A 7,676-nucleotide genomic window follows, 5' to 3' on the forward strand; every position below is an offset into this window, starting at 1 on the left:
TTTATTTACATATGATCTGCATATTATGTATGTTACTGTTATTCAGTCATTTATGTTGAGTTTAAATTGGTTATTTTCTGGGTTTTTGTTTGATCTGTTTGTCTGTGTGGATTTCAAGTGTATTTGTTTATTAACAAAACATTATAATAACTATTAGTATTAGCACTAAATACTAAGGAAGTGGGATAAACATGTAATATAAATAAGGGAGAAGGAGTGGGATTTGTGTCAACTTAAGTTAAATTGAAGTTTTTTTTCTTCTTTCTTGTTGTTTTGTTCAAAAAATATAGTTTTGACACAGGAAATGCTGATACTACCTAACAGCGTTTGGAGACAACTGGGGCTTTAGAATCAACCGACCCGTTGTTAAACGACATGAAACGGTCACCTGTGATCTGTGTGTGAATAAAACGTAGCTTGAGCTTGATGCAGGCTGCAGCTGTGAGTCTTTCTAAACACTGCATCCCTGACACTGTTCCTATATATATCTTTTTTAGGGGATGTTTATGCGGGGAAACAAACGGCATTAATCTTTGTGATGAGGTAAACAGACACACATGGTGTTATTATCCATGACTGCAGATGGGGTGTGTGTGTGTGTGTGTGTGTGTGTTGCCTCTTTCTGCTTATGCTCACAGTTACATTTTTAGCCTTTTTGTTAAACCTGCTCTCTCACTTACACAAACCCTAAAAGCAGATACGCACAGAATTGATCCCGGCTCTTGGCTCTGGGCTTGTTATCAGTGTTTTTCCACAGCTCGTGTTCCTCAAGGAGGAACATGGTGTGTGGGTGTGTGGGTGTGTGTGTGCGCGTGTACACAATGTGTGTGTAGATTCAGCAAACCTTGGTCTGCCCAAGGGGAGAACATGGGGAGAGAGAGGGGGGTGAGTGTGACTCAGCACAGTGAATTATTTGTAATTGGTGGCGGTGCTTCAAGAGCACACACACACACACATTCTGTAAGGGTGGGTGCCCTTGTTCGAAACGATGTGACTGATTGACTGACTCAGATCATCGAAAACTGTTTCCTGCTGATGAGGAATAGGTGGAAAAATTAAAGGAGATAAAAGATGACAAATCACAGCGTGTGGACAGAGAACAGTTGCTTGAACTCCAAATGAGGAGTCATCTCACTTGAGCAGGGCATTATTAGAGGCTGAGGTAAGAGGGGGGAAGGAGAGAAGTGCTCGGTTGGTGTTAGGCGTCCATGTCTAGTCCCAAAAATAGTGGCCGTACCATCTCAGGTCAGAACTCTGTAACTCTGTCGCAGAACGATGACGTCATGTGAAATCCTTGGCCCTTGCTTGAACCCCAACTGCATGAATCAACCGCTCTGCGTGTTGACAGCTGGAGGCTGCAGTTCATTGAGCAATAGGAACTTTGTGAGTCATCTTTGGGAGGGGAGCTACATCCTGACAGAGTGGCACATTAATGATTTTTAATGATCCACATGATGTTTTTTGTATGTACAAGCTGCAAATTTCTCTCCAAAAAGCTCTTGTTAGCTTTTGCCAGCACATGGAATTTGACTTATTGAGTGGAACCACCTCCAAACATGTTAGCTGCACTTCGTCTCAAAACAAGATCATTACAAAGGCTCTGTAACATGTTTTACTGTGGATTGTATGGTCCATGTTTCTGAGGGATGGATGCCAGCCAGCAGGCAGGAGCTCACTCAGCTTTGACTCTGTAGCCCATCCACATCTTATCCCACAGGAAATCCCTGATTCTGTCCAAAACCACCATCTCCAAACTGTCAGTGACTCCATTTCCCCCGGTCTGGTGGCAGCAAAATCAAAGGACCAGAAAGAGTTTTACATGTGGACACGTCATCTGGCCAGAGCTGTTAAACCAGGCTTTGAGTTGAGATTACATTAGCTTTTTTTTTACGAGTCACCATATGCTGTGAGGACAGGATGTTGTAACACAGGTTGTGCGTGAGGAAAGAATGACGTCATTTCAGATGCAGCACGTTGAGAAATGAGAACGCCTCTGTCCATGGTGCTGAAATGAAGTATTCATTTTGTTCTTGCACAAAACAGGGACGGATATTGTTTTTTTTCTGAAGGAATTATCCTGTATGTGTGAAAATCTATCCTGTTTTTCATTCTTCTTCTACACAGCATACAGTACTGGTAGGTTTTTTGAGGTTATTTATACGACTATGCATCTGTTGTTTTGGTGAAACTCAAAAATCAAAATCCGCAACACCCACGCACACACATGGAGAACATGCAAACTCCTGGCAGAAAGGCCCTTGTTCCGACCAGGTCATGTCTCACAGAACATCAAATCATGTGATATATTCAAAACTCAACCATCCAAAGTGGTCATGTACGGTTTGGCTTCACAGCACCATGTTAAAGGTTCAACTGCAAACAAGTGCGTGGAAACATTAGTTTTTCTTCCTCTTATTTTAGTAAAGCGCATAGAGTTTGTTTGTCCTCAAACAATACTTCTGTACGTTTGCATAAAATGCAAATGTTTCCATGCAAAGCTACGAGAAAGTAACAAAAAAAAACAGCTCACTGGAGGCCTCTTTTATACTCTCACACATAATTATGAACACTAAATGGTTGTGCCTGTTTTTGGGGTGACTCTGGGGAGGAGCTTAAACTCAGGATGAAGGACATACAGTAGGTCTGAAAAGATCATCATTGTGGTTTGCCGGACATTGTCTAAAGACTGGGGTTGTGTGACAGACTCCAATCGTCCTCATGGCTGTTAAAATAAGTTTGGAAGTGTCAAGTCTCTAAACCACACAGGAGGTTTTCCACTATACATCACAGGACATCCATATGGACCTTCCACACCACATTAGCGTCTATGAGGAGAGCATGGTGTGTGTGGGACACAAACATGTAATCATTTAGAGTGAATAAAGTTAGAATGATAGTAAAATCATTTGGTTAGTTAGAGTATTTGCCTGGTGCAAGAGACAAAATAAACACACATCATATGAATGTGTATGTATGGAATTAATTTACAAAGAAGAAAACTAAGCACATTTTCGGTACAATTTCATTTCGTTTTTGAACTCTACCTTTTTTTTTCCATTTCAGTTAACTTTAGTTTTCGTTAAACTATAATAACCTTGGTTTGAAGTCATGTTTATGCACCAACTTTCAGAATTGTGTGCCTTGTTTTTCTCGCCTATTGGTGTCGCTCTTGCTCCTCTACCACTCTCGCTCTCACACACACATAAACTCACACACACACAAACCCGGATGGATGACTTCACCGTTCAGCCTGGGTTTCCTTTATGATCCCGGGATCTCCCACTTCCCTCAGCAGACATCATCCAGCAGCAGAGACGAACACATCTCACTCTCTCTCACACACAACTCTCCCTGCAGCTGCAACAACACTACAACACAACAACACATCTACACAACACAGACACACACACACAAAGAGAGAGGCATCGACATCGACAGGATCCCAGCAGGAGACTGTTTTTTTTGTGTGAACACCATCCACTCCAAAGCTCTATCTCTTTATCGGGATTCTAACTACTGCTACCGAGCCAAGGACACCTTTACCCACTTCACTTAAAAACAACAACAACAACAACTCCAGAAAAAGCTCCAGTCGTGCGCCACAATGTCCGAGGTGCTGCCATACAACGAGGGCAAAATGAGCGGCTACGGCGCGGACAGCGAGGTCAGCCAGATGTCCTTTAGCTGTGGGCTGCAGGACACGAGCGCCTTCTTCGCTGCGTCGCAGGCGAAAAGACCCCCGAAGCTGGGACAGATCGGCAGAGCCAAGCGAGGTATATATCATACAGATATATATATATATATATATATATATATATATAAATATAAAATATATATACAAAACAGCATGGGTTCGCTGCAGGATTGATAACAGATCAATGTGATGTAAAATGTGAAAAAAAAACATGTTGCAATGCATGCAGGAAACTCGTATTATTATAATAGGCTTATAATAAAAAAAAATGCATGTCTTGTAGCTGTTTTACATGCATATATACATAGATGCACAAAGAAAAGGACACACCCCAGCTTGTTATCATAACACCAGAGGAACAATAATAAAAAAAAAAACGACCCTCTGGCTCGTCGCCATTATCAGGAATGACTTGTTTTCTAACCAAAGTGCGCCGTCGATGGTGCAGGGGATTTGCAAACACACTGCTTTAATTTATCCATTTGTCTATTTTTTCACCTGCAGCCGAGTTGTACTCTCATATCATTACCTTTCACTTGCTTTGTTGTGTCTTTGGTGCGCCATACCCCCCCCCCCCCCCATGATTGGGTTGCTCAATTAATCGCAAAAATAATCGAAATCGCAATCCAAAATAGAAACTGGACACTGCAGTGTGATTTGATAAACATGATGAAATCGTGTGACAGTGGTGCAGTGCTGCAGGAATTCAAAGCCCCCCAACCCCCCCCATTAGCAAATGTGTTATTTATTTGACATAAATAAATATGATCCTTTTTTTGTGAATATGGAAACGATTCGTATCGCAATCGCCGCATTTGTCAGAATAACAGTTGACGTTATGATGGAGTCCTCTGAGGCTTACGCTGCTGCTACGACTCAGAAAAAATGCAGCACAATAATGTGTTCAGTGACATAAACATCATATCCAGTGAAATAAATAAATGTCCCCCCCCCCTTTTTTTTCTCCTCCACAGTGGTCATCGAGGATGACCGAATAGACGAGGTCCTGCAGGGGATGACGGACAAGTCTTCACCTGGCGTTTAAAGCGTGAACAATGCCTCCGCTGACTTTTTTAATTTCAATCACCGATTTGAAGCACTTGTCGGCTGTGCATGTTCGAGGAATTTGCAGGAAAAAGACGACGGCACGAAGCGAGGACGGGATGATGATGAAATGAGAATGGTGTTACAGGACGGGGGAAAAAGAGGGGAGAGAGAGAAAGAGAAGATAAATAAGAGGAGAAAGATATATATATAGAGAGGGAGAGATGAAGGAAGAATGAAGAGAGGAAAAAAGGGGAAGATTCTGGAAAAAGACCAAGATTTGTCATGGGATTGCTGGCAATTCTTCAAACGAATCCCGATTTGAACTCCACTGCTGCGCAGCAGGACGTTGAGATGGCGTACGCTTTTGCTCCGTCTCTCAACCTCTGCTGATTTTAATGATGGATGAACTTGTCATTACTTCACGACCATCTCTTCTCTTTTCCTTTCCAAACTGCGCTGTAAGAAACACAAAACACTGCAACGGGAGGCTGACGCGAAATCCCAGCCCTGTTGCAATAACATGTACAGTATATAGGCTAAAGCTCCTCAGACGCCCTCCTCACCCCTCCTCTTTACTCCCCTCCTCCTCCTCCTTACTTTAGTTTAGGCTCGGCTTTGTTGACTCCCAGTTGGCGACAGTGTGCGTTCAAGGGAGCTGTCCGTTCAGCACTGGTCCGATGCATTCCTGTTGCTGCTCACGCTTTTTTGAGAAAAAACAAACAAACACAGACCAACCAAACTCTTTTGAGTCTACTAACCAGAGAAGACCCACTGTATGTAAAAACATATATCCGAGGATGGTGCAATGTTAATGTTTTCTGTAGTTGAACCCTGCTTATTTTTGGCTCTTGAAGAGAATTTAGGCCACAGATTGAAAGTGAGCCACTGGCTACATTTGAACGGTTAAATGTGCAGGTTGGCACTTTCACGTAGCTGATATATATACAAAAAACCCTGCAGATATCTTTTTATTATTGTTATTTTTTCAAATATTCAGATCTACAGAGGCCTGCAGAGATGTGGAGCTCACAGTAAAAAAAAATATTGAAAAAATTGAAGTCATGAAATTGATGGGAAGAAATATGCTTTCTATAATTTGGTTATATGTTTTTTTTAATTTATTCTTTTTTGCAGTTATTCGTGTTTTCTGTCTTCTATGAAATCTAGAGTTTTTTCCTCCATCTATTTGCATGAACTTTCAACTCTGGTGCCAACACAGGTGCCACAACCACTCTTACCCTGGCACGCTTCTTTTTAAAACAAAAGTCATATTTGTATTTTTATATCTAAATATTTGTTATTTAAATGATATGCTAGTCTATCGTCTTACGGTTCATCAACAAAAATGTTTCTATTTCGGAGAGGATATACGCAATGAGACTAGGCGCCACATAGAGGCGAATCTGACATTTTGGTGGACTGGTCTTATTCGATATCAGAGGTTGTCAGAGAAGTTTTTTTTAAAGACTAACTGAATGTGTCTGGGGTTTTGCACACATCAATGTTTAACTATTATTAAGAAATCGTATACTGTGACTTGAGCTTCGTTGATGAATTTGTTAGAAAATAGCAGTTTTAGATATATATATATAAATATATATATATTGCACTGTTTACGAGTATCCTCAAATGACACGTCGTCATTTGACCGATTTTGGACATTACAGTTTTTTTTGTTTTTTTTTATTTTGTTTATTTTGTACCATTACTTTAAAGGAACTGGATATGGTTTGTTGTGCATGAAACCTTGAATATTTTCAATAATGAAACATCGTTTTATGAAGCAAAAAACAACAAAATGTCATGACATTCTAAGAATGAGTCATTGTATATTTACGATGCCATTTTCACTGTATTTGGTGAATTAATAAATGGTGAAAGAAAATGTTAATGTGATTCTTTGACATGGCTTTCATACCGAGACATTTGTCGGCTAGAATATCAACGGAGGACAAAAAACAAACAATAACAACAAAAGACAAACATAGCATGTCACCTCATCACAGCGAGCGAGGAAAAATATACTTTAGTGGAAACAAAACAAACCTGCCCTCTGCTCATTTCTCACTGAAGGGCTGGACTGAGCTCTTGCAGCAGTAATATACCTCAGTGGCAGTAAATACTGATTCTTAATTAAAGAGCAGGGAGGAAACAGTGATCCATGTGTTTAGCTGTTAAACAGCTCTGTGTTGGCCTACACTGGTGAATCCATTAAACCACAAACCCCCGGGGAGCCACAACTGGCCACATGATCATTTATCAATGTCTGACTGTATAGTAGCTCTCACATAAACACTTTTAGCGACCATGTATCACGTAGAACAGCCTTACAATCTATGGTACACGTCGTCTTTATGGTCCACATTATCCACACAGCCCGATCGGACCAGACTGACACAGTTTTCACAGATGGGCTTGGCTTCATCATGGAGCTGTTTCAAAACATTTGAAGATAGACTTGAGCCAAAGATGATTCCTCATTGGTAAATTTCACAATAAAATGCCAAATAGGTAACTTATTTCACTGTGTAAATGTGAGGAAACACATCCTCAGAGTAGGTTTATACTGTGCCTAACCATTATATCAATATTGTTATGGAAATATTGCCCTAACTTTTTGAAGGCAGAACAAATCCAAGTTGCAGAACCTGGACTTTTGCACCAGATATTCTTTGCTTTTTGTTTGCTCCATTTTTGCATCATCTCAAGGGCAACAGTTTGAATAAAGAAGTGGCATCCGAGTTGGATCAATGGAACCAACCAACCGACTAAGTATAAAGGAAAAACACAGTGTAGTGCGTTTTAGTAAGTGTTACAATGGGATGCTATCTGAAAGGATTATTTCCTGAACATTAGGGCTGAACAATCTATCATTTTCAAATGAAAATTACAGTTTGAAAGAACGCAATCAGCAAATCACAGCGGCTGCAGTTTT

The 7,676-nt window shown here is 40.7% G+C and overlaps 1 protein-coding gene across 1 annotated transcript; it reads left to right on the forward strand.

The window, feature by feature from the left end:
* Nucleotides 1-3,305: 3,305 nt before the first annotated feature.
* On the forward strand, nt 3,306-6,565 carry camk2n2a (calcium/calmodulin-dependent protein kinase II inhibitor 2a). Its single transcript, XM_083888830.1, has 2 exons — nt 3,306-3,773; nt 4,669-6,565. The coding sequence occupies exons 1-2, from the start codon at nt 3,605-3,607 to the stop codon at nt 4,737-4,739; spliced, it is 240 nt and encodes a 79-aa protein (XP_083744956.1). The 5' UTR covers nt 3,306-3,604; the 3' UTR covers nt 4,740-6,565.
* The last annotated feature ends 1,111 nt before the right edge of the window (nt 6,566-7,676 follow it).

The sequence above is a fragment of the Microchirus variegatus genome (assembly GCF_963457635.1).
Source record: "Microchirus variegatus genome assembly, chromosome: 5".
NCBI classification, from domain to species: Eukaryota; Metazoa; Chordata; class Actinopteri; order Pleuronectiformes; family Soleidae; genus Microchirus; species Microchirus variegatus.

Coding starts and splice junctions, on each gene's coding strand:
- camk2n2a (XM_083888830.1), top strand. CDS start 3,605: ATGTCCGAGGTGCTGCCATACAACGAGGGCAAAATGAGCGGCTACGGC. Junction 3,774..4,668: donor GATCGGCAGAGCCAAGCGAG/GTATATATCATA, acceptor TCTCCTCCACAG/TGGTCATCGAGGATGACCGA.